This window comes from Diorhabda sublineata, chromosome 7, assembly GCF_026230105.1.
Source record: "Diorhabda sublineata isolate icDioSubl1.1 chromosome 7, icDioSubl1.1, whole genome shotgun sequence".
Lineage (NCBI taxonomy): Eukaryota > Metazoa > Arthropoda > Insecta > Coleoptera > Chrysomelidae > Diorhabda > Diorhabda sublineata.
The window spans coordinates 13,508,459-13,533,660 of record NC_079480.1 but is presented as its reverse complement, the minus strand read 5'-3'; the positions used below and the strand labels follow the sequence as shown (position 1 = coordinate 13,533,660).

The 25,202-nt window shown below is 33.3% G+C and overlaps 1 protein-coding gene across 3 annotated transcripts in view; it reads right to left on the bottom strand.

The window, feature by feature from the left end:
• The window catches only part of LOC130446559 (protein slit), a 98,810-nt gene that overhangs the window by 12,702 nt on the left and 60,906 nt on the right, over positions 1-25,202 (bottom strand). Inside the window, exons 1-3 of one of the 3 annotated variants that reach the window (XM_056782893.1) lie at positions 13,568-13,879; positions 10,499-10,636; positions 5,537-5,816 (exon numbers count right to left, since the gene is read on the bottom strand). In XM_056782893.1, the coding sequence (XP_056638871.1) occupies positions 5,537-5,816; positions 10,499-10,582 (364 nt within the window). In that variant the 5' untranslated portion in view covers positions 10,583-10,636; positions 13,568-13,879. Of the gene's footprint in view, positions 1-5,536; positions 5,817-10,498; positions 10,637-13,567; positions 13,880-25,202 lie in introns of those variants that run through there. The other 2 variants (XM_056782895.1, XM_056782894.1) reach the window with 2 other exon arrangements.

Sequence of the window (25,202 nt, the reverse complement as noted above, 5' to 3'; positions counted from 1 at the left end):
TAGCTACAAAAAACTTTTTTGGAGGTGAACAAATGAGCAAAGATGAAAATACCATTCATTGCCCATTCATCATATGGGCAATAGCTCCGATGACAGAATATTTGGTCTGGAAAGCAGCAGTACCTCTAAAAATATAAATTATTCTAACCCCAACAATAAAGAAAGATAAAGGAGGCTGGGGGAGAAGTGATATGCAAAAAATTATACACTTTGCAAAACCTAAAGAACTAGCTAGAAAAAAACTCTGTTGGAAGAAAATGAGCACCCGAAGACGAAGAAATCAGTTTAGTTACCACCAAAAATGTAGTAGACAGATTAAAAATAAGCATAAACAAAAAAAGCACCTAGATACGATTTTAGTATTTGAAAAAACTACCAAGATTATGAAAGCATTCTAAAAGTATTAAGTTGATTGATGGAGTCTTCACCAGTATCACGAATTTCATTTCGAATTGATTGTCCACTGAATATTTATTGCCCATTCATTATATTTGACCCTGATGACAGAATATTTGATCTGGAAAGCAGCAGTACCTCTAAAAATATAAATTATTCTATCCACAATAATAAGGAAAGATGAAGGAGGTTGGGTAAAAAGTAATATACAAAAAACCTGAACAACTAGCCTCAAAAAACTTTATTAGAGGAAAATGAACTACCGAAGACAAAAAAATAAGTTTAGCTATCAGTAAAAATGTGGTAGATAGATCAAAAACAAACATAAACAAAAAAAGCACCTAGATACGATCTTAGTATTTAAAAAACTACCAAGATCAAGAAAGCATTCTAAAATTATCATGTTGATTATGAAAGTCTTCACCAGAATCAAGAATCTCATATCGAATTGGTTGTGCACTAACCATTCATTGCCCATTTATCATATCAGGCTCGGATGACAGAATAATTGATCTGGAAAGCAGCAGTACCTCTAAAAAGATAAATTATTCTATCCTCAACAATAAGGAAAGATGAAGAAGGTTGTGTGAAAAGCAATATACAAAAAATGATACATTCTGCAGAACCCTAGTCCCAAAAAACTATGTTAGAGAAAAATGAACAGCCGAAAACAAAGAAATCAGTTTGGTTACCACCAAAAATATAGTAGATAGATTGAAAACAATTATAAACAAAAAAGGAACCTAATTACAAGAGCACTATTAAATGAACTACTCAGAGAAAGCGTTGTGAAACTGAAGTCTCCGAGAGGCTCAAGAAATGTACTTAGAATTAGTTGTCCAACCACCGTATCCACCCGATCTGACTCCCAGAAATTCAATATTCAGTGTATGAAGCAATAGGTTGAGGGAGGTTGAGCAAAAAAATGATGTTTCTAACTAATTCTCGTCAAAAATGAATTGTTTTTAAACCTATTTTCCTTTCACGAGTTTCAATACCACGCAAATTCTCAATATCCTGTTATATATCCAGAATTTCAATGTCATTCCGTTCGCTCGATTTCCTTTGGGTGATACAACTCTTTTTTTTAATATTTTTGACGTACACGTTTCAAATCAAACATGTAAATCCATGTATATGGCTAGGAATTGCATCAATCGGAAGACGCGATGAAAAGCACATACATTTGTTTTGGTAATATTTTCCCGATTGGATTCTTGATTGATTTTCCCGGGGAAAAACAATCAGGTCATAAAAGGAATGGTGATTGATTATTGCCTGGAAGTTTTGTCTGAAAAAGAACGAATAGTAGCTATTTTTCAAATATATGCGAAGCACGTACAACTCTAGTATATCCAACGAATGCAACTGAGAATTTTTATCCGTTCAGATCACTGGTTTTGAAGTAAATTCAAAGCTTTCGATTACTGCTGAACCTACTTTCTGTTTGCTGTAATATTCTTAGAATATGCATTATCAATGTGCTCGTAGTTAAATTTCAAATGTAAGAGGTTGTAAATTAAAAGTCAATACTAGTATGAAACTTGAGTTTGTTTTTGTAGCGAGTTTCTTGACATCAGGGTCAAAATTTGTAGAGATTGTTATTAAAAGGTAATGATTCAAATGTACGGCGAGATATTTCTTATTTTTTGGTACATTTGATTTATCACTTTGAATATTTTGATAGATTAAGTTAACTTTTCATGTCCTAAAGCAGTCAAACTGCTAGAATCCATCAAACTCTTTATATTAAAGTTAATTCTGGACGGAATACGATTAATGTTAATTTTGGTGGAAATGGCATTGATTTAAAAGAAAAAAACCATTAGGTGTTCCTCTTATTTGCATTACATCTCACTCATTTTACGTGCAAAAGATTTTTAACAGTGCTCATTTTAAAGCTTATTTTAAGCACTACAACATCCCATTTCCTTATAATGAGTAAAATGTATCTGCTCGCCACTAGATGGCATACATCGACTAAATTTCAGATAAAATATAAAACGGCTTTGATCTTTAATATCTCGCTTAATATTGCACTTAGAACTCTTTATAAATAATCAATTTGTTCAATTTTTCACCTGCTACAATTTTTTTATTATAAAATTTTCTTCAAATGCATATTTTTGAAGATATTTGCAAAAAACCGATGAAAAACGTGAAAAAATTCCGAATTTTCAATTGCCAATAACTTGAAAAGTATTGGGTTTTATGAAAAACTTTATAGAATATTTTTTTCTCAAAATAAGGCTTTCTATCGATATCCGAGGTTATTTTGAGAAAAAAATGTACACCATCGAGAAGGGATGGCAACCACCCTCAGGATGGATAAGCAGCTCAGATTATTTTTACTTTTGAAGTTAAGGGTAATATGAGCCTAATTCGAAAATTTCATGCAAATCGGTTCACTGTAAAAAATAAAAAAATTCGGAACAATAACGCTTTAATGACTGCACTAAAAAAAGTTTTTTCTAACTACCTCGTTAGGCTCTGCAGCTTCATCTTGACGTTAATAATTTCACAATATTTATGATATTATAGAAACCATAATTTCATGCAAAGGTATGTGGAATTCAATCAATAAAAATCTTTAAGACTTGATCATATCTTTTTCTTTTGCTGCTTTGCCTCTTGAGATGTACTTTCAGTTTATTTTTATTTCCCACTATTGTTGCAATCAAGTTTCTCTCTTCTGCAATTAAAACGTTTGTTCGTTTTGCTAACGATTCGAAATACTGGATGATGTTCAGGAGTATCTAAAGTATACATGTATACATACAAGTATACATGGAAGTACAAAAAGAGGAGAAAAGCACCATAGATCGAAGCCTAAGTTATGGTTAACTTATGATAGATATAAAGAATCACACTAGTTCTGATTATGTGTGAAAAATGACATTCAACTTTTTGTTTTTAACTTGAAAATGTTCAGTTTTAGTACTATTGCAATAATTAATAAAGCTTCTTCTCATTTAAAATTTCATAGGTGAGTAATTATCAAAGAAGAACGTGTTAAAATATAGGGGATGAAGTATATGCTTATTTTTTACCATCCGCTAAAAGATTTCCATAAAATATAAGAATGTAGTTCTTACACATGAACTTCTGAAAAACCCTGTATACTCATTTCACTTTAAATAGAGCAAACTCCTTAAACCGAACATTTGAGGACCTTAATAGCATTGGAAACGATCGATTTACATCATTTTCACATGCAGACGCTTTTACGACTGATCGGACTAGAAATAGTTTTCACCCTGTCCTTTAGGACGCATCACATCTGGTTTGTTTTCAGACGATTTACGTGATAAGAATAGATATGTCGAAATGTACAAACATTTCCTTTTAAATTTATTCCTACTTCCAACCATTTTTGTTGAGTTGAAAGACTGTAAAATGATTTACTGATACGAGGGTTGCTACTCAAGTTTTTAGATGTGAATATGTCAAAATTGACATTGTCATCATAAAGTTTGACGTTGCCCTCGAATCAGCATTCCAGGAGTATTACGACAAGTAATGGACATTAGATTTCTGCCTTATCCGGAGAACAGCTTAGCTATGGTCGTTGCAGACAAATAACTACACCAACTTTTACAATCCCTCACTTTAAATCAATTAAATGATTAAATTCTTTCCGTACTCCATAGCAGCTTAGCTGCAATCTGTATAACATATCTGTCACAAAAACAAAACGTTGACATTTCAACCTATATCCATTACTAACAGTTATTCGCAGTGTTCATTGTGCAAACCCTTTGCTGCTAGTAGATTTTTGAATTGTTGAAAGACTCATATTTAATGCTGTCCTAGCACCACAACATAGAATATTATACATTATTGGTAAGCACAACTTCTTGACTATAACATTAATCAATAAGTCGTGTGACTGACACACAGATGACGCTGCCATTGTCAAATCTATATGAAGTTTATGAAGTACCAACTTTGAAAAGATTATGTATAAAGTTGCATGACATTTCAATTAGTCAGAAAAAAAGTGACAGCCATTTAAGTGAAGCTACTTCTCAAAACAATGGATTCAAAACAATTTTGGGTGTTAATATTATCATTGCTTCTTGATGACAAAAAATACTATCCAGATTTTGAACGTGGTCGTACAGACACCAATGATAGTGAACGTTCTGATCGTCCAAATGAGGTAGTTAGTCCAGAAAACATCAAAAAACTCCATAAATTGGTTTTATCAAATCGTAAATTGACAATGCGTGAGATAGGTGAGGTCGTAGAGATATTAGAAGGCATTGCGTTTACAATTATGGATGAACATTTGACTATGAGAAAGCTTTTTTCGAAATGGGTGCCGCTTTTAATCATAGTCAATCAAAAACAACAACTTGTAGATGACTCAGAGCAATGTTTGGTCATATTTACAAGTTATGACTTCATGCCGGAATCAAAACGATCATCATCTGAGTGGACTGCAGCCGGTAAACCATCTCAGAAGCGTCCAAAGGCTCAACAATCATCTAGGAAGGTTATGGCTTCAGATTATTGGAATGCGCATGGAATATTGTTCATCAACTACATCCAAAAGAGAGAAAAAGTCAGTAGCGAATAATAGATAGAGTCGTCGCAAAATCAAGGAAAAATGGCCTCATATGTCGAAGAAAAAACCACTGTTTCACCAAGACAATACAAAGTCGATGGCAAACTGAAAACTATTTTGAGGCAAATCCTTTTACAATTATGACATCGAAAAGTTGGAATTATTGTATCGGTCTTGAAGGAGATGAATAAAATAGATTTTTGGTGAAAAAAGTGTTTTTCCTAGTTAGTTACACGACTTAATGTGTTTTGTGTGAAATATTACATCCAAATATTCTGCTGGTGTTACTACATGATCTTTCTCTTCAAGCTCTAACATAAATTATCATATAAAGATTTAACAGTTCAAATTCTATTCGTTTTTTCAATAACACCATACAAATGATTGAATTTGGATAATTTTTTGCCTTTCTCATCGTTCTAATCAAGCATAATATCAATTACAGATTTAAATTCATATTTTATTATTTTTTTCATTGTTATAATTCTTTATAATGTTTTTGTTTCGATCCCAATAAGTTCACCAATAAAACTACGACAGTGGACAAGCACGGTCCCAATTTAAACTCACCTATAGAACTAAGTGATGCTTCTTCCACGACAGATAAACTACTATTATGGATTGTAAGATGCCTGATGTCCAAACCCAAGAAAATGAAACCGGTCAATTTTTTTAGGTTATTATGTCTCAGTTTCAAATAGAAAATGACCAGAGACTTTCCTTTCAGTTTGCCCATGGCATCGTTGACGTGTTGCTGATCAGTGAATTCGCAGAGAATATCCAGGCCGTTCTTTTTTACCGTACAGGAACACGGTGCTATCTCGCCTACCGGGGGGCATTGCTGTTGACTCTGTAACAAAATAATAATTCCAGTACCTTTTAATTGATTTTTAAAACACAAAACATTGAATATGAGCGATGATTTTCATATTTTTTTCCTCACTATGCATTTCAGATAAACTTGTTTGCAAATATTTACAATTAAATTAGGGAGCTTATTGAAACTCCAACTGGAAAGCTTCATATGCAGTGCAGCTTTAGTCAGATTCAGAATGTAGTGCCACAATTAACAATACTGTCAAATACTTCAAAACAAGGAGAATTGATGTGAACAATGTTAGCTCCCGACCTTGTACGAAAATCGCATTCAGAAACCTCTTAGTCAATGGTCGATTTTATTTCATTCACCAGATTTTTCATCCAGAAATTTCCACTTGTTTGCTATCGGAAACCATGACGATGAGGAGCTACCGGTGCACGTCACTACCATTATAAATCGAATGTTTTTATGTACCGATAATGTAACTGACTAATTTCGTTTTTAGTTTGTTAGATATTCGAGGGTGTACTACAAACAAATGAGTCATAGTTGTTCCTTGATCTTTTCAATCGTTCCAAATAATATTTTTTATGTTAGGGATCGGAAAAAATCGTTAAGGTCTAGATCTGGTGAAAACGATGGGTAATCAAGCACTTAGCAATGGTTATTACCAAATTGTAAGAAGACGCGTTGTCCTGGTTGAGAAGCACTTTATTTTTTTTCAAATGCGGTTGTTTTCTTGCAATTTTTATGCCAATATTGTCTATTATTTATCTAATCTTAATTTGACGATTATCCAGTAGCCACTTGGTGAACTTTTTCACTGATATCGCCGGTTGTATCAGAAGATCTTCATCGGACCGAAACTACTGCGACGTTTGCATTCAGCTGTCCACAGTTCTACGGTCGCAAATGATGGTGCAAAATCTCCATACACAGTGTCTAACACTCCTTTCGTTTACCTAAGCGTATTGTTTTCAAAAATAAATATTTAATGATAGTTTGATACAAAATTTTTGCATTTTCAGGAAAATCATCACAACGATTTACTTATAAGATTATCAAACTCAAACTAAGCGTTCAAAATGGCTGAAATTTTTAGTGAGAATCTCCTAACGCATGCGCAAATATACCTTCAGACTTATTTAATGACTGAAAACAACCCTACCCGTCTGCTGGTAATACGCGAGCTAGAAGGTTTTGTGCTAGATGGGTGCCGCATTTGCTCACAATGGAACAAAAACTGGACCATTTCATCTTCAGGCAAGGTTATGGTGTTGGTTTTTAGGGAAGTGCTTGGGATAATTTTAATTGATGATCTTGAAAAAGTAAAAACCATCAACGGTGGGTATTATTTGGACTTATTGCAGCATTTGAGAAAAAAATCAAGCAAAAACGATCCCATTTGGCTACGAACAAACTGTTGTTTCATCAAAACAATGAACCAGCTCACGCTGGTTATTGGAATGATCAAAATTGATAATTAAAGTTTGAATTGCTACCTCATGTACCCTATTCGCTAGATTTAGCCCCTTCCGGATTATTTTCTGTTCCCAGACTTAAAAAAATGGTTTAGTGGTCAAAGGTTTTCCAATAATGAAGAAGTGACGCCGGCAGTTGTCTATTTTGAGGAGCTTGATGATTCTTATTATGAAAAAGGTACCGGCCTAATTGAACATCGCTGGAAAAAGTTTATGGAGCTGAAATGAGAAATAAATAGATTTGTTCATTTTTATTGTATTTTTGTATTTTCTTTGTTGGGACAGTTACTTCTGGAGCCATCCTCGTATATAGGGTGTCCCGTATTTGAACCCATTACATAACTGAGGAGTTCTAGGGCCTTAAAGTGGCTCCCAAAATACCGAAAAAAATTAATTTCTCTGGAGCCCTTTAGCTGAAAAATACCAAAATTGGTAAACTGTATGAGGAGACTATTAAGGGCATTGATTAACTAGAAGGTGATCGAAAGATTCTGAGGGGTTAATTAGAGATGACCTAGCCTTATAATTTCACATAATTTTTTCATCAGCTCAATTAAAAGCTACTCTTTTTATACTATGGATAAGATAATTCAAATATATTTTACTTTCTCGTAAAACTTTTCAAAGAAAGTTGAATAACCAAAAACTTCTTTTCAATAATGTTATTTCAAAGGCTAAAAAACTCATTTACAACATTAAAAAATGAGAATTCTCCACTAATTGAATACATATATAATAATTTGATTATTATACCCTCAATTAACCCCTCAGAATGGTTCAATCTCCTACTATCCACCATAACCTGACGCCCTTAATAATCTCATACAGTGTATCAAGTTTGTTATTTTTAAGTTGAAGGGTTGCAAAGAAATTAATGCAACTGCTCTGTGTCGATTGTTATGCGGGACATCTTGTATAGTTTCTAATGTTTTTGTCTTATTGATTAGTGATTCTAGAATAAATAGATAAAAATAAATCGACACAAAGAACATGAACCAAAGAATCTAATGACGTATTTGAATGTATGGATCGATATAAACGCTCAACATAATGAGAAAAATATATAAAATGAATTCATGAAGTATTTTTTAACTTAAAAATAGCTTTGAAAACACGATATGGTTCTTAGCGAAAGAATAAAAATAATTTTTACACGAAAACACGGAAGGTGTGTTGGGAATATGAAAATAATAATAATAATAATAATAAACTGAAGCAGAATATGGTAACGATATGAGAAATTGAGAAAATTTTGTTAAAAAGGAAGGTATGTAAGTAAAATCAATTCGATCATATGATATGCAGGGTATTTAAAAGAAGCTGACTTCGTTTATTGTTCGTTCAGAAAAGAAATTTCCCAACGATATCTGTGTTCAAGATTCACAAGCAGTCAAAAGTTTTTATCCACCCCATATTGTCAAGCCAAGGTCTTAACGTCTTAAAAACCAAAAAAATAATGTGTTATGTATAAATTTTGGACAAAGACATCTTTGACGTGACGTTCCACCAAAAGCTGCAGCGGTATAAAACGTTCAAGATAACCTTGAGAAACCAGTCAAAGTTTCATATTTTTGGTTCGAAGTGAAGAGTGTTTGTGAACAATAAAGAAGAAGGACGAATTTTAGAACCATTTGGACTTATTGTCGACTGTAAAACACAGTGCAGGCTTGGTGATGGTTCTGAAGATATTTGGAAGAAGGGCGACTAGAGGCCTGGTAGAAATTGAAGGTATTTCGTAGAAAGAAAGCTATAAAAAATATTAAAATAGAATGTACCACGTTCTGGCCCACTCCTGATTGGCAGATAGTCAAAGTTTCATATTTTTGGTTCGAAGTGAAGAGTGTTTGTGAACAATAAAGAAGAAGGACGAATTTTAGAACCATGTGGACTTATTATCGACTGTATAACACGGTGCAGGCTTGGTGATGGTTCTGATGATATTTGGAAGAAGGGTGACTAGAGGCCCGGTAGAAATTGAAGGTATTTCATAGAAAGAAAGCTATAAAAAATATTAAAATCAAATGTACCAAGTTCTGGCCCACTCCTGATTGGCAGATAGTCAAAGTTTCATATTTTTGGTTCGAAGTGAAGAGTGTTTGTGAACAATAAAGAAGAAGGACAAATTTTAGAACCATTTGGACTTATTATCGACTGTAAAACACGGTGCAGGCTTGGTGATGGTTTTGATGATATTTGGAAGAAGGGCGACTAGAGGACTGGTAGAAATTGAAGGTATTTCGTAGAAAGAAAGCTATAAAAAATATTAAAATAGAATGTACCACGTTCTGGTCCACTCCTGATTGGCGGATAGTCAAAGTTTCATATTTTTGGTTCCAAGTGAAGAGTGTTTGTGAATAATAAAGAAGAAGGACGAATTTTAGAACCATGTGGACTTATTCTCTCGTTCCGGCCCGCTCCTGATTGGCATAAAAATTATCTTTCAGCATGACAACGATCCCAAGCATTCTTTAAAGCTGTGTAAAGAGTATTTGAAAGTATTAGAATGAAAAAATGTAGTGAAAGTAATAATTCACCGTCGTCGGACCTCCACCAGATAGAGTTGTTGTGGGACAAATTCGACTTCAACTTAACCAATGGACCAAAATCGATCTTATTCTTTTCATTTGTTCCTTATAACGCAAACTATAAAGTGGGCAAAAACTTTTGACCAGCAATGTAGAAGACATCCAGAATTCCAAAATTACTGACAACATTGGAATGAACTTTGATTGGAATATGTTTTGGAAGCTGATACAATTCATGAATGTGTTTTTATAGAGGATCGAGTAGTATTTTAAGCACACTGCCACAATTGTGATGCAAATACTTCGAAAAATTAACAAATATATTTTCCGCGAGAGTTTTTTCTTCTACCCATTCCAAACTAACGTTTCCTGAGTATAAATTCCACAGAAGTAGAATTGAAATAATGAAAAAACTTCAACTCGCAATAAAACCCGGTTAAGCAAAAAGTTCTGAAATCTTTTTTAACGAGAAATATGAAATTACACGTGAAAGAAAAAACGAGGGGAGAAATTTTGAATGGTCGCATGCCTGGTGGTAATTTACGTCACCCCCACGAACTTTGAATTGTTAAAATAATATACTGATAGTATCATCACATAATTTAAAAAGTTTAAAATTATTAAAACCTTTTTTTACATTTAATACTTCAAGCTAGGTTCGTATGAGAAAACAAATAATAGTCAGCGGATTCAATTTTTTGCCTACCTCGGTTGCGGCCAGAGCGCATAGTCCAGCTAACGCAGTCCAAGCCCAAACCCAAGTCCATCTGAACATCCGCACTCTGGCCATACTCTCTTCGACCCACCTTGCCGGCTATACCATATTCACCGGCTCACATGTAATCTGAAACAATTAAATCTTCAATAGAAAGTAATACCACAACTTAAATAGAATTTTTCCATTACAATCCACCATCAAACAATATCATTTTTCAATATTCAATCACAGTAGGATTCAACAGTTGGGACCAAAATATTTGCGTTTCTAAGGTTTTTTAAGTTAATTTTGATCTCTTAAAGTCCTATTGATCAGGAAGACCAAAAATATTAGAAAATAACTTATTGAGTGCAGAAATGGAAGCGAATCTATGTCAAACAATCGAAGAGCTCATCAACATCCTAACCTACCTTCGACGAAATGAGAACATCAACAATAGATTGGAAAAATAAGCTGAGGAGGCAACCTGCATGGTGGTTTATGAATCAACCATTTTGACAGATGACGGGAAGATAAAGGAAAACATAACAAATAGGGTGACCATAGTTCGAAGAGATAAGGACATTGAAGTGAAAAATAAGATCCACAAGGCAAAAACGATACAAATAATAACATGAAATTGACTAAAATTAAGATGAAACAAATAAAAAGAATAATGGAGAAAACAAAGTGAGACAAATATGGACAGGTATTAAAGAAAAAAATGACAAAAATTTAGAAGAAAACATTATTGACATATCGAAAGTAGAAAGAGCAGGAGACATAAATACGTTCCTATATGATAATCCAAAATGCTGCAAAAGACAGTGTCTAAATCCCAAGAAGGATTTGCATTGAGTAAACTAAATTTTTCATTGTAAACAATCGGAAAGTATCTGGTTTGAAGTATACATACCTATCACCTACAACATTTTCTTGATGGCTAAACATTTAGATGACTTCACTCAACAACCAATTGATGTTTAAGACAAAATATTGTTGATAAAGAAGGTGATTATTTAATTGATTGAAAATTAAAAATTTTTGCATTGGAATTTCATTCAAGTAAGCGACATGACTTTCCGAACTTATCTGGTTTGGTGAAGTTATATTTTCAATATATGTTAGAAAAAAGTATCCAAAAAGCTCACGATTGATTAACATCTGTATATGGTGATGATGTGTATGATTTACAAAGATTATGAACGATATAAAAGTGGAAATAAGACAGTTAAAAAAGACGAAAAAGTATTGAAAGATTACGCACTTCGTGCTCGCTCTAGGTTAGCCTTTTTGGTACGTAGAATTCCTTGATGTTGTAGTTCTGAACATCGTCACCACGATAGTGTCTGCTGATAATACACCGATGTGTGACTCCAATTTCTCTCTATTCACCATCCCTCGTTCACACAGCATCTGTACTATGGTTGATATTCAAAATGTGCCAGCAGGATAAAACATCGGAAGACTATATTGACAATGTTCTAGTAAGATTAAAAATTGTACTACTCTTCAATTATTGGAAATATTTTCGATTGAAAATTTGCTTAAGAAGAAATCAGTGAATAAATACAGGAAATGTTTAGATAAGATGAGGGGACGTTGGTCTGGTTTTGAAACAACTTTAATTGCCAATAATGAAAAATGAGTAGATTAGAAGTACTAGCTCAAAAATCCTTTTTTTGTTTTCATAAAAATTTCCTTAGGAAATCAGGAAACTGAGAATTATAAAGAATTAGTTTCAAGTATTTCAGTAAATTTGGAAATTCTTCAGCTTAACTAGAGAATTTAGATACATCATGAGCTCCTCCACATTTAAGTGGAGGATACAAGATAATAGAGAGAATAGTAGGAAATCTGGACAGGCGAATATAATCCTGGAAAGTTATAATCTATCGTTTGTATTGTCGACTCAATAAATAATTTGTTTAACAGAGGATTCTGTTGAAATATTCTTTATCCACATTCTATCGAACGACGGAAGACTAAAAAACTCCAGAGCACAACACCTGGTGACGTAGGAAACATAAAATGAAGATCTTCGGTGACGGAGGACTAAAATCCCTTTCCAATGAGGTTCCACATGACTCCCTTTCTTATTTAAAATTTTTTATGACAAAATAACATTTATGATTTACAGAGTTATCGAAGAAGTGAAATTTGGAGAGTTTCACAGCACGTGAAGCTCCAAGAAACCAGAATTTCATATTAGGGATTATTTGAAAGAGAAAACTCGGATGAGGATTACCTTGAACTGACTCGAAACAAACTATGGAAAATATTAAGAGAAATAAGCTTTTGCTTGAAAAGTCATTCCAGAAAGTATATTTTGTTAAAAATAAAACGATATTCTTGTATCGAGGAGCAATCACCTAAGAACTATAAAATAAAAGAGATATCAAAGAAATATATTTTATTTAGATGAAACATGAATTAATTCTGGTTAGATGAAGCTGTTACATATCGAAGACAGGCTCAAATGCACCAACAGGAAAGGGGAATAGTTCAAAAGTTTTTGTTGAAGGTGGTTTATTGTCTACTCGTTCCGGTGAGTACCATGAATACTGCGTTTAAAGAATATTAAGATCCATCCCAGTTCTATGTAAGATGAACTGCATTCTTGGTGTTCCCTTTATAAAGAGAAAAAATCATGAAATTATGGAAAATTGTGAAATGATTCGTGATTAGAACGCCACCATATGATTGCAAATTAAACCAGATTGAAATGGTATGGGAAGTTGAGAGAATAATTTTTTTGAAATGTTTACAAGATGTTAAACAGTTGTTTTTGGAGGCTATAAATAACTTGAATCCTGAAAACTGGAAAAAGGGACAAGATTCTGATTTGGATTTGTAATAAGCTCTACTTAAACTGGTATAATATCAAATAAACCTCAAAAAACATGCACATTTGAATTGATCGATTACTAGTTTAATAGTTTTTGAAAAAACAGGTGTTGAATATCAAATTTTAGCAAATGATCAGTAATAAATGACGTTATTTAGACACTAAATGGGAAAAAATATCTTTTGAGATAATAATTTTATAAAAACCATTATAATAATTGAAATACTTACATTTATAATCGTATTTTCAAACTTTTATGATGAAATATATATTTAGTAATAATGTAATACCTTGTTATCAATAATACTTGATAATATACACTGAATTAACTGCACTATCGAATATACAAACAACACGAGTTTGAACTTATTTTACAAGTTCGATATACAACCGAAAAGATTAGCGATACAAAAATTCATTGGATTGTTTTCAAAAATTAACATCTAATAATAAATATTTAACATGATATAAATAAACACTGCTTTGAAGTTCGGACAAAGTGATTCGAACATGGTGTCAGCGCAAATTGACTATTTCCTCCTGATATTACAGAATAAAAGTACCAACTATTTTCTTAATTGTATTATATCTTGCTTTCAATACAGTAAGAGGTAGTTAAATTACAGGGGAAACTAGAATGGTTGCAAAATATTGTGAAAATTTAGTAACGAAGTTTCCATTGCTTCAAAAATGTACCGAATTTTATATACTTCGACTTTTCTACAAAGAAAATCCTCGCTGCTTACTGAATACACTGTTCACACCACTACTACACCACGATTACACTGTCTAACGCTCATTTCGGTAACCAAGTTATCGTCTTCAGAGACTCGATCGTAAACTGAAACCTAATAACTCGACTTACCTGTTTTATAATAAATTTTCTCACTAATAAATCTTCTCTCGCGAAAATTAAATCCAGAGAGCAAACTGTAGGATGAAAGGAATTGACCCTCTGTCCATATTTAAGCTTTTCTCACATTTAGCAATATCAATGCTTTCAAATGCATCCAACAATTTATTATTGGATACATTATTAATATTTATGTCATTTATGACTGGCAGCATGATCGGGAATACTCGATTTTTCGGTCAGTCCATATTTCAAATGAGCTATGTGCTGTTTAAACCGGACGATAACGGATCTCTTAGTCTGCCCAATATACTTTTCGTTACAGTCATCACAGCTAATATCGAAACGCGCGTCAGACAGTGTAATCATGAGTGTTGGTGTAGTGGTAAACCGTGTGATCAGTATGAATATCACCAACGGTTTCAGAATTCCAGGAATTCTAACTAAGTTTTTACTGCATTGGAAGAAGGTCGATTCAAAAAAATTCGATTCCTATCTGTTTTGATACAAAATGAAAGTTAATTTTTCCTTTATCACTGAAGTTGTAATCCGAATTCTTCTTCAACTCCAATGTACGAAATTAAATGTCTCCTATTAATTATAGCTATCTTCATATCTATGCTTATTATTTAGGCCTAAATTATTCTCAAGAAGTGACCACTAGGTGAAATACGTGCAAAATATGCTTAGATCTGGACAAGTCTTGAGAAAGTCTATACATTGTACAAAATGGAGTTCTGATGATACCAACTATGTATGTTTGTATAGATTTGGGGTCTCGTATACACCGCGACCCAAAGGATTCAATTCTCACAGCTAATCCATCGATCTCACTCCTTATAATAAGTTCAGAATTTGGTATAGCTTTAATTGCCAGAGATCTTCGTCTTGTATTTCATACACACCCAGGTGTAGTGCTCTGGAGCTCCTTAGTGTGGATAGAGGTTTCGTCTTCTGTACAACAAAATATGCACGCTGCATTATCTGCTAGGTCTAACGTTTTCAGGTATTTGTTGAAGCGAAAATAGAACTCCTGCTAGTATTTGTAGATTGTAGATTATAGTTTCCTAGGAGAGTCTTTACCTGTCTCAGCCCCTTTAATTGGTTTAACTCCTATTTACCTTCTTCTCCAATATTCTTCCTATTATCCTATAGCTGATACCATAGAAGAATTCAGGTTCTGTTAAGGGTTGTTTTGCTACCACTACATTAGCGAGTCAATCAGCCAGTTCGTTTTTCTTCACTCTTGTGTGTCCTGGAATCCATTGTAGGGTAACTTTATTTTTCTTGCCTAGCTCGGACAACTTGTCCAGCCATTCCCAAACTAGTTTGGATTTGATGATATTGGAGTCTAGAGCTCTAGTTACAGCTTGTCTATCGGACAGGAAGATGATCTCCTGTTTGCGAAAGTTCCTTTAGATTGAACTGAATACATTATTCAATTGAAAAAATTTCTGCTTGGGAAAATCTTGGTGCACTGACCAAGCTTTCAGAGTGTATGGATCTGCGCCCATGTACAGAGCATTATAAGAAGGAGAACTACTTTAAGAATATTTGAAGAGATAAACCAAAGTACATTAGATGAGAGCAAACAGAGCAAAATGCAGTTTGAAAACACTGAGAAACACGCTTCTAAAGCTGAATTTAACAGTGAGAAGTGAATTAAAGTCTTAAAAAACTAAAAAGTGAAGAGTAATTTTTGGCTTGTAACTAAAAATATTGATGAGAAAATAAATTATAAAAGCGTGAGGCTCTTTTTATAACATTTTTAAATTAACTTTGCGTTTTGTAATCAATATATTTGAGTCTAAAAGCTTTTTTTCATGTGTAAATTTCATTCTAGAACCAAGAATCAGTTTTTCATTCTGTAACAGCGAGTTTTTTAGTTTTTCAAACTATAATTTATTTTATAGTACAAAATGAACTGACGCAGATCAAGGATATAAGTTTTACGCTCAAGACAAACTTGTATGTCATGAATCTTTCATCGAGGCACTTCGTGGCGTATTAAAGATTGATGGTGTTCGAAAGAGGAAATCGATAGTACGAATACGATATTATGTAACAAAAGATTCGCTCCTGAATCGAATTGATGATCCCAGAATCAATGAACAAAGTGATAAAATCATTTATCAGCGGGATCCGAATGTAAATTGAATTCTCCGTTCCTATCTTCAAGGAAAAAAGAGTTTACTTGTCAAAATAATTATATATTGATTTTTCACCAGAATATACAAAATTTTATTTTGTTCTAGCTGAACTTTATTTGATAAAACAGTTTTTACTAAATTAAACTTCAAAAAGCAATTGAATCTGATAATGTCATTTTTCATCAAATTAAAATGAAAATTTATAACAAAATGAAGCTTAAAAAATATGAGATTTGCAGTGAATTGGGATAAAATATTACTCGATCAAATTAAAGCAGGAATAGTGATTTTCTTAGCTAATTTAATGAAATTTTTGAACTAGGGGAACCTGTATCTCACTTAATATATAGTGTGACCGACACACAGATGGCACTGCAATTGTGCAATCCATATGACGTTTATGAAGTACCAATCTTCAAAAGACTATGTGTCGAATTTCAAGACATTTCGATTGGTGACAGCCATTTAAGTGAAGCTACTTCTGTTCTTTTGAAAACAATGGATTCAAAACAATTTTGTATGTTAATTTGTCATTGTTTTACGATGAAGAAAAATACAGAACAAGTACAGAAATGGCTTCAGAAGTGTTATCTGGATTATGCTTCATCGAAAACAATCATTTGCAATTGATTTTATGAATTTAAGTGTGGTCGTACAGACACCGATGACGATGAACGTTCTGGTCGTGGTTACTCCAGAAAAATCAAAAAAGTTCACAAATTAATTAAATTTAGGTTGTGAAGATATCAGAGGGCAGTGAGTTTACAATGATGCATGAACATTTGACCACGAAAATGCTTTTTTCAAAGCGGGTGCCGAGTTTGCCGAAACATGGATCTATCACTTCACACATCAAAACGATCATCATCTGAGTGGACTGCAACCTGTGAACCACGGCCAATTGCACAACAGTCAGCTGGAAAGGTTATGGCTTGAGTAACGGTCTTATATGTCGAAGTAAAAACCACTGTTTTACCAAAAGAGTACAAAGTCGACTGCAACGCAGATTAAATTAAACGAATTACACTTCGAATCGCTTCCTCATCCACCGCATACTCAAGATCTGGCCCTCAATGACTACTGGCTATTCGCTAATCTCAAAAAACTGCTCGCCGGTGAGAAATTCAGTTCAAATGAAGAAGCAATTACTGAACTGAAGCATATTTCGAGTCAAAAGACAAATCCTTTCAAAAAGCACGGCATCGAGAAGTAAGAGAAGCGTTGAAATGATTGTATCGCTCTTGAAGGAGATTACATTCATAAATAAAATGAATTTTTTTCAAAAGTGTTTTTCTTAGTTAGTTACATGACTTATTGAGTGATGTGTTATCATATTAAGGAATGTAATATATTTTCAGGTGACCAGAAGTTATTTCATTGCATATCATGCATCAAAAGTGTCATCAGACAATTTATTAGAATATATGTCCAAAGTACATCATGTCCATGTCACAGGTACATCACTCCTGATACACCTTATTGTTTTTATTTAATCTTGGAGTAGAATTATGTTTGTTCAATTTCCCAGTAAAGTACAAATATCACTAACTGGGGCTTACAAGTCATTTATTTACCCAACTTATATAAAACTAGACTAAGTGAATAAAACAAAACTATCGTTTCCCATTTAGTTTCGTAAGTTCCAGCAATCATTTCTTTGTTTTTCTTTAGAAAATATCGACTTTCTACAGGACGATTGTTTTGTTTACATACCGTTTTCACTTCTACCTTCCATTCTACAACAAATAACTCTTGTTTTAAAGCGCATTTCAATTTCCAAAACTTCAATGTAATCTCTCTGTTGATGATACGAAGCAACAATATTTCCACTGAACAAATAGGTTCTATTCATTAGCATTATGAATTTGAAGATAAAATTTCGAATTTAATGTACTAAAATACTATATGTAGTAGAAGATTTATAGATAATCATTTTATTTGAATTTTAAGAAATATATTTTCACTTTTTAGTTCAATTAACTGTAATCATAAATGCTTCATTATTCATTTAGACCAGAGGTGTCAAAATCAATTGTGCAGAGGGCCATTTATTAAATCTTGAATTCGTCGATGGGCCAGATTGAAAATAAAAGAAAAATGAACCGAATTATTATAAAATTCTATTCATTACATCATACAAGGTTGTTAAAAATCATATCAAAGTTATAAAAATTGGTAGGTAATTATGTTGAGCTCAAGGATCCAGATCATTCATAGAATTATAGCTCTGAAAATAACCTTTAAAATGGTTGTTTTGAGGATATGATAGCTTCAAAATTGATAGATTTACATAAACAATAAGATTGCTGTACTTTGAAAGACGTCTATAAGTTTGTGACAGGCCACGAATCATGAATCTAAGCATATGAACTCGAAAATAAACAGCGACCAAGAGCCAAATCGAATAGAATTGTTCGCACACGAAGGACTTCAAATCAAATGGTCGTCTGTTTTTTCAGAAAACGTGGACATGTCACAACCATTCCTTTAGAACAAAGCGAAACGGTCAGGTTTGAATGGTACACCAGCATTCGTTTGCAAGAAGTGTTCGAAAAAATCAGGGAAACCAATCGTTGTTGAATCGTTCTCCACTACGACAATGTGTGCTCTCACACATCAGTTCAAACAAAAACGTAATTGAACAGTCAAAACATCGAATTGATGGGTTATCCGCCGTACAGTCCTTGTCTAAAACCCAATGATTTCTTCTTATTCCCGCAGATTGGAAATAAATTGTGCGGTTAATGTATTTCTACATCTAAAGAAGCGGTTTATTCATTCAAATCACAGGTACCTCAATCGAGATGGAAAAAATGCTTCGACTGTTGGTAAAAACGCATATAAAAGTGTATTGATTTTAGTGGAGAATATTTTGATAAACAATAAAGCCATCTCTAATTATAAATATTCATTTTTATTTGACTATCGGAAAACTGGTATTATTTCCATTCTTTTCTATTTCATGTCGCAGTTACAAACTCCTTTATCCATTAGATCTCGTACACCACCGTGTACACCTCCGTACACCAACTCTTTTTGGAGTCTTCTTTTTATTCGTAATCCTATCATCCGAGTCTTCTGATTCTTATAATTTTGATAATTCTTTGTTCATCGTGCAAGGCTTTAGTCTCCATATGTTCTTGGAGATTAGTATTCTGTTTATTACCTTCTCGCTTCCTCGAGTTAACTTTGTTTCTATATTTTCTTCCTCATCGTTATTGTCTTTGATGAGTCTTCTAAGTTAGATGTTGCCTTGCTTGAATTCAATTATTTTTTGCTCATTGTTCTGCCCGTTTGCCTCGTGGAAGTAACCTTCTATGTTTTCTACCTCATCGCTATTTTCTTCGATAAGTGTTCCAAGATAGATGACTTATTCGAATTCAATTATTTTTTTGCGTGTGTAATTCCACTCATAGATTTCTCTCATTGTCATGCTTTTTTGGGGTGCGTTATTTACATGAGCTTGGATTTCTCCTCGTTCACTTATAAGTTCGCTATTTCTGCCATTTCTATGAAAGCCCTGCACTTCTTGATAAAATTACCACATCATCTGCATATACCAGCAGCTGCTTCGTCTCCTTCATACTATCCATTCCAATATTATGTTGAATCATTCAATAGATAGAAGATCTTCCTGTTTTAGTCCTGTATTTGGTTCTCTAATAATTTCTTTTCAATTTTTTGTAGTGTTTTTAGTGTCATGTCTCCATGAGCTTTATGAGTTTTATTGTTACTTTCATGTCTTTTATTATTTTGTTTCATTTTTTTATATACAAAAACAGTTTATACAAATTTTTTTTTCTTACTGAAATAGTTGTGACAGGTTTTTTATCCACAATAACCTTTCAATTAGAGAACATTAAGTTGGATTTTCAATATTAGAGGACTTTTGATAAGCATCGACTAATCCTGCACCTACCGTCACATTAGGTAAACTAAATTCCCAAATACCCTTTAACTAAATTCTATTAATTCTTTGGTGATCATAATCGTTCGCCCTTGATGATTTGGAAAAATTTATGTTAACATTATGTTTAACTCAAAGTATAATTTCAATCAGTTAAGATTATCTTGAAGTTAAGAGTTTTTTCAACGTTTTATAGTCTAGACGAAGTATATAAAACCGTAATTTAGTAGAATCGATAAATTTTTCATGAGAAAATTGTATTATGAATATATTACCAACCACGACATTCTCAAAAAAAAAAAGAAAAGACGAGTAATAAAAAAGGAATCACGTCAGTTTTGAAACGTTGTTAATTATTCAGACAATTTCTAGGAACACTAATATTTACAATTATTGATGTATTTATGCAAATTAGTCTATAATATAATATAATTATATTATGATTTTGGCGATACAAAATTCTTTTTTCAATTACTAGCTAACAAGGTATTACCTCAATCGATAAATAAAAGATCTAAACTTTTGTATAAAATAAATTTGAAATAAACAAAAAGAATCATTTGTTTATTAAAATAAATAGAAAATTCTCGGTGTGGATGAATTTTTATTATTATTTTCGATTAATTACACATGATGTTTCTTACTTAAAAAACAGAGTTTCCTTGAAATACTTTTATTTATAATGTTTCAATTTTATATTGACATACACACACAGTTAAGATACAGTCTCTTAATCAATTTTAAGTTTTCTGCTAAACTATATTTTTTGTTTTGTTTAGTGGTGCGTAAATAAACAAAGAAGATGATTTTCCGAAGAGAAAACACGACATGTAAACTTCAAGATGATTCCAACGACTGGCCTTGCGATTTATTTATAATTATCGCAATTGCCAGACGCATTGGAAATTGTAAACGTTTAAAATGGAATGGTAAATCCGTTGGAATCATTGGTGTTAGCGGGATCAAGATACATAATTATGGTTATTGAACTGTTGCGCTATTTGTGGGAAAACACGCTGAACAAAGCTCCTATTTGAGTCTGTGATGTAACAAAAATCTGTGGGCAGTGTAATGAATCCAGTCGAGATGTCCACTGAGACTATTTTCTTGATAAGTCTCTCTCTGGTCATCAGTGTGGTTAGCACCGGATTGACCGCGATGACCTAAGTCTTCTATCAATTAATCAAAGTGAGAAAAGCTCTCGCATACTTAGTGCCACTATCATAAAAGATCAATGAAACAAAACCACATAACTTGAAATGTCTTCATCACAAAGGATCGCCAAAGTAAAGAAACTTCTTGCACATGTAGTGGTAGTCATCACTTACAAAAATAGAAGAATACATTCTTTGTATGAGGTATCGATCGACATAGAGGATGGATCGACATATTAGTTGATTGTCAAATGTCAAATGGTTGCGTTCAGAAATTTAATTTGTGACAAAACTTAAGATTTATAAATCTACATATAGTTGGTTGTCAGATGTCAAATACTATGGTTGCGTTCAGAAACTTAACTCGAGACAAAACTTAAGATTTATCAATTTACGTATAGTTGGTTGTCAAATATTATGGTTGCATTCAAAAATTTCATTAGTGACAAAAAATTAAGAAAAACAAAATTGTAGTTTCCATTTAATTCCGAGAATTTTCATATTTATTCACATTTAAACCTTCTCTGGACTTTCACAAATAATTCAAGACCAAAATTAATCAAATTGGTCCAGCCGTTCTCCAGTTTTAGAGAGACTAAGAAACAGCATTTTATGGATATAGATATTATTTCTTTCACTAGTTTTACAGAATGTCTTAATCTTCATCTCTAGGAAAGATTGCAAACTAAAAAATAGTTGGGGTTTGCTTACTAGAACTTTTCGTAACGTCATCCGTATTCAAGATGAATGACCATCGGTAATACTTCCGTATTTTGCTGTTGACGGAAGACATCAATTCCATTTAACAAGTGTTGAAACTTATCTATTTCATTTTTCATTCACCACCATCGATATTGGTAATCAATTACATAGTAGGGATATATTTCCCGTCTTACACCCCACTTACAAAAGTATGTATGCATTGTTCGCTATGGAACCCCATTTTTTGGAATGCTCACTCATTCCTGAGATACGAATTTTTTATCATGATACACCGTCTCATAGAGATAACCGTATTTTTCCAAACAGAGGTGAACACGCCATGTCGGCTGTTCTCAGGAACAACTTCCAATTTGGAATCTTCTAAGCCACCATCTCCAATAATCAGACAAGATTTCTGGCAACATTACAATGCAAGTTTATACTTTTCTCAAGATGAGAAGATGAAAATCAAGCATCGAGCTATCGTTCAATTGCACTCTTTCTAACGTTATCCATGATCATTGGAAAATTTGTCAAAAAGACTTCTATCATTTTCGTTAAAATATAAACTAACAAATACTACTACCATCGATTGCAGGTATGTGCAGAAATACGTTTCCAAGAAAACACCTCTCGAATGGTTTAAGTCATACCTTACCAACAGAAATCAGCTTATAAGGGTTGATGCAACGATATCTCCTTGCAAGCCAATGAAATGTGGTCTACCTCAAGGCTCAGTACTAGGCCCCTTCTCTGATTCTGGTTCTGGCCCTGATGTCACGGCACTTTATATAATCATATCTAGCAACTTAATCACCCCATGATACGATCCTAATCTTATATGTCTCAACATTTCCCAAACGAAAGTTTTCCTTTTGTACTTAATAACACCACCGTTGTCGTTACTGAATCTGTTAAGTTCTTAGGGGTTGTTGTAGACAATACCTTGAAATGGGAGTTACAGATCTCTCCCTTGAAGAATGAAGAAGACCAGGACGACCGCATCACATCCACAATCAGATGAAATGTTCGTGAAAATTAGTAGAATTAACCGACCAAAGAGATTGAGATCAGTATTTGCAATGGTTCATCGATCTGCTGTTAGTCCTCTGGTGAAACACCTGTGAAAAACCTGTTTAAGACTTTGTGACTTAGAATTTGGCTGTCGAGCCGGGGAAGATTATGTACACGAATTTGTTCCTTCAAATCTTCGAGTTGCTAGCGACAGAATTAAAAAACGATACGACAATATCTCTTCTTCTTATACAAAAATTTCACAACCCGAATCTTCTTCTATATAAATTTGTTTTCAAGTAAAATAAGCCACCAAGAAGGAAGCAATGCTCACCAACCTATTATTACCAAACTATTATTTTGTTGTATCCAGTGTTTGATTAGAATTCATTCATATTCATGAAATTTTTATTTAAAAATATCATGTCATACGCGATAATAATAAATAACCCTTTATATACCAGAATATCAGATTAAATTTGATGAAATATGTTCACAAGTACAAATGGAATAAAATAAAGTATGCCATAAATACTAAATTATTTGTTGTTTTCAAAATGTGAAAAATAATTGTTAGCCACTCCAATGCTGTTTTTGTTTGAAACGATTATATGTTATTATATCAATGATTCAATAATTATCACAGGTTCCTATATGTTATTATTATTCTAATACAAGCAAAACATTTTGAAGCGTTCGATATTGATCTGACGGACGAATGTATTGAATTGATTCACTTGATTGATTTTCAATGGACTCTATTTAATAATTCATAAATCATTCCATTATTTGATTCACTCCCACACATACCAAATTACGTTAACAATCATTTATTATCCGTTATTTCCCCCCGATCAAATTTACTTGCGTTATAATCTAATTCATGTGTCTTGGTCGTCGATTGGACACATCTAGAAGAGATTTTTCTAGAATCGTCTTTCTTTGAGCGATTTACGTTAGCTATTTTGAAGCTTCGCGTTCTACAGCGATTAAATCATGTAAATAAAATAAAGACCAAAGATCTTTTTCTATTGGCAAAGGCTTATCGACCTACTATCCATGAGTCCACTGGCGGAACACCTGCGAAAAACCTGATTGGAAATTCCCGAATCAATGGGTACAACTGACGCGGATGTATTGGTGAAAGAATTGGAATACTGGAAGGAAGAAATTTCGAGAGTCATGTGTTCCAAGAATTCTGTGACCAGCTAGGACTGAAGAAGACCAAAACTGCCTCATTACATCCACAATCAGATAGAAACTTTGGAAAAGTGAGCAGAGCTATTGAAAAATATCTGTCCAAAAAAGTTATAGCCACGAGGAAGATTGAGATCAGTATTTGCAATGTCTTATCGATCTGTTATCGATGAGTCCACCGGTGAAACATCTTTATCTTAGAATATGGCTGTCGACCTGGAGAAGATCCAACGAAGATTATGTGATCCAATTGAAAATGGGAATGGACTAATGTTCGCTCAAGTTGCTAGCTATAAAATGAAAAAAATACGACAGGGAAGGCACAGAAAATCTGAGGAGGAGAAAAGGATTTTCTCCAAGATTACCATAATCTTGACCAAAAAGAGGATCAACAATTCCATCTATCGAATAAGAAAGATCCTCAATAGAGACCCGAATGTAGTCCACCTCTAGAGCCGTTCGATGGATGCCATGACCTAAAAAATATAATGAACCATATCCAAGAAAAGTATCATTATGCTTTGAAAAATTTATGGGTGCGTACGGAAAGCGATATATTTAGTGACTCAAAACAATGACAAGATTTGTTCATTCTTCCGGGAGATTAATCACCGGTATACAAAATCCCTGCCAGTAACAAGAAGCTCGAGAATTAGTAACCGATTTCCGAAAGCAGTTTGTGCGATTGGAGATCAGATTCCAATCCCCGACACTAAGAGTCAAAGACAATTAGCGGTACGCCTTCTACTTGATAATCAAAAACGAATTTCAACAACTATCCACCTACCGCTGTGTGTGGAAAGAACTTCAAAGCATCCGAGTGTTAATATCCAACGTGAAGTAACTGCCTGTGACTGAGCTAGTTAGTTACCAGTTGGATTGGGGTGT